Here is a 1840-nt window from a genome sequence, read left to right on the forward strand (position 1 = left end):
CGTTGCAGATGAGCATTTGACCGGCATTTAAGGGTAATTTACTAATTATCGGCAATAATAGGCAAATAGAGTAGAGAAACATTAAGACTTTGGTAGTAAATAAATTTCGTATTTATTTAGCATTATATTTTATTGAAACGCTCCAACTTCCAAGTGCCTGTGCCTGTGGGCCGTGGCTGTGGTCACTGCATGGCAACGAATCCCCAACGATACGTCGATAGGCGAGCGGCAGAGAAAGAAAGAGGAAGCAAGAGGGAGAGAGACAAGATTTCTATGACTTCTGATGTCTTACACTATTTTTTAGCGCCTGTTGTATTTTAGGTGTTTTTCTGTGCCTTTTGGTATTTAAAGTCTTTAAACGGATCCGAATCATTTGCTACTTTTCTTACGCGCCCGTTGCTATCGCTATACATTCCGCCATTTATTTACAAACAAATAATCACACGTACTAACTTAGGATAGGATAGTTTGTAATAGTGTTCTAGCAATGGGCATTCTGGATTATTATGTATGCCTTGGGCTAAAACGATGTGCAAGCAACACAGATATAAAGAAGGCGTAAGTTATGCGTCATATATCTTATGCATAAATAAGTACAGGCTTAACTTATTTAATTATAATTAGACGAAAGCTGAAAAAGCAAAAACTGAGAAAGTAGAGTAACTTCAATAAGTTTAAAGTAACTGAGTATGGCCGGTACACCTGAAGACTGAAGAGGATCCATGAGTAATACTAATAATTTGTCATTTTTAAGCATCAGTCCTATTAGTATTAATGGTGACTGCTCGCTAGTCCGACGGCCCAATAGCAATAGCCGAAAAGCCCCACTAGGTCCGAAGAACCCCACCTAGTCCGAAAGCCCACTAGTCGAAAACCCAACAGGGGAATGAGGGTATCGATCTTATAGTCCTAGATATTTAATTAATTAATTAAGTTAATAATTAATCATTTTAATTTTTAATTTAATTTAATTTAACACCTTTAATTTAAATTTAATTTAAATTTAAATTTTAATTTTTAATTTTAATTTTAATTATTAATTTTTAATTTTAATTTTATTATTTTAATTTTTAATTGTTTGGCTATATAGTAAGTACTAGTAGTCGGTATATACTAGTATAGCGGTTGAGATTCCTGCCCTCCTCACTTGATGCCGGGCGTCAATCAGACTGTATAGACCCTTCTTTAAATATATATCAATGACCTGTGCTGTGCGGCCCACAAATGTAAAAATCAAACCACAAATGTAAAAAAACCACAAATATCATAATTCATAGTCAACAACAAATGTAAAAAATAACCACAAATGTCCATAACATGGTCAGCCGCACAATGTAAAAAATGTTGTTTAACCACAATTGTAAAACTTTTTTTTCATTTAAGATAATATATTATCAGATGTTGTAGTGTGTGGGTGTTGGGGGGGGTTGTGTGTGTGTGTGTGTGTGTGTGTGTGTGAGTGCGTGGTGTGTGCGGTCGCGTGCGTGCATGTCGTGCGTGCCGCACGGCTGTGACGTGCGGCGCGTCGCGTTGTATGTGCGCGCGTGCTGTGTGTATGTGAATGTAAGCTGGCGGCGATAAGTGGCAGGGCGTAAGTGAACGAGGTCTTTACCGTATCTACGATTTATGCCACACAATCCACCACACCTAGCCCCTTCTCACACACACCTCCTCCTACAACCTAAATTAAATCTCTAAAAAAAGCTGAAAAATAAAAATTATAAATTTAAATTGAAATATCTAGTAGTTATAAATAATCAAGACCGCGGGATGCCTGCCGGAAAACATCGCATCAGCGTTTATAGTGTGGTCGGGGCGACGCGGGCCCGGGCACCGATCA

General features: G+C 38.0%; 1 protein-coding gene across 1 annotated transcript in view; it reads left to right on the forward strand.

Annotated features, from left to right (window-relative positions):
• The first annotated feature begins 336 nt into the window (after window positions 1-336).
• LOC106818723 (dnaJ homolog subfamily B member 13-like) overlaps window positions 337-1840 on the forward strand; it is an 8974-nt gene continuing 7470 nt past the window's right edge. The window contains exon 1 of the mRNA XM_014823398.1: window positions 337-558. Within this exon, the coding sequence (XP_014678884.1) occupies window positions 488-558 (71 nt within the window). The 5' untranslated portion in view covers window positions 337-487. The remainder of the gene's footprint in view (window positions 559-1840) is intronic.

This window comes from Priapulus caudatus, unplaced genomic scaffold (assembly GCF_000485595.1).
Source record: "Priapulus caudatus unplaced genomic scaffold, Priapulus_caudatus-5.0.1 Scaffold2460, whole genome shotgun sequence".
Classification (NCBI taxonomy): domain Eukaryota; kingdom Metazoa; phylum Priapulida; class Priapulimorpha; order Priapulimorphida; family Priapulidae; genus Priapulus; species Priapulus caudatus.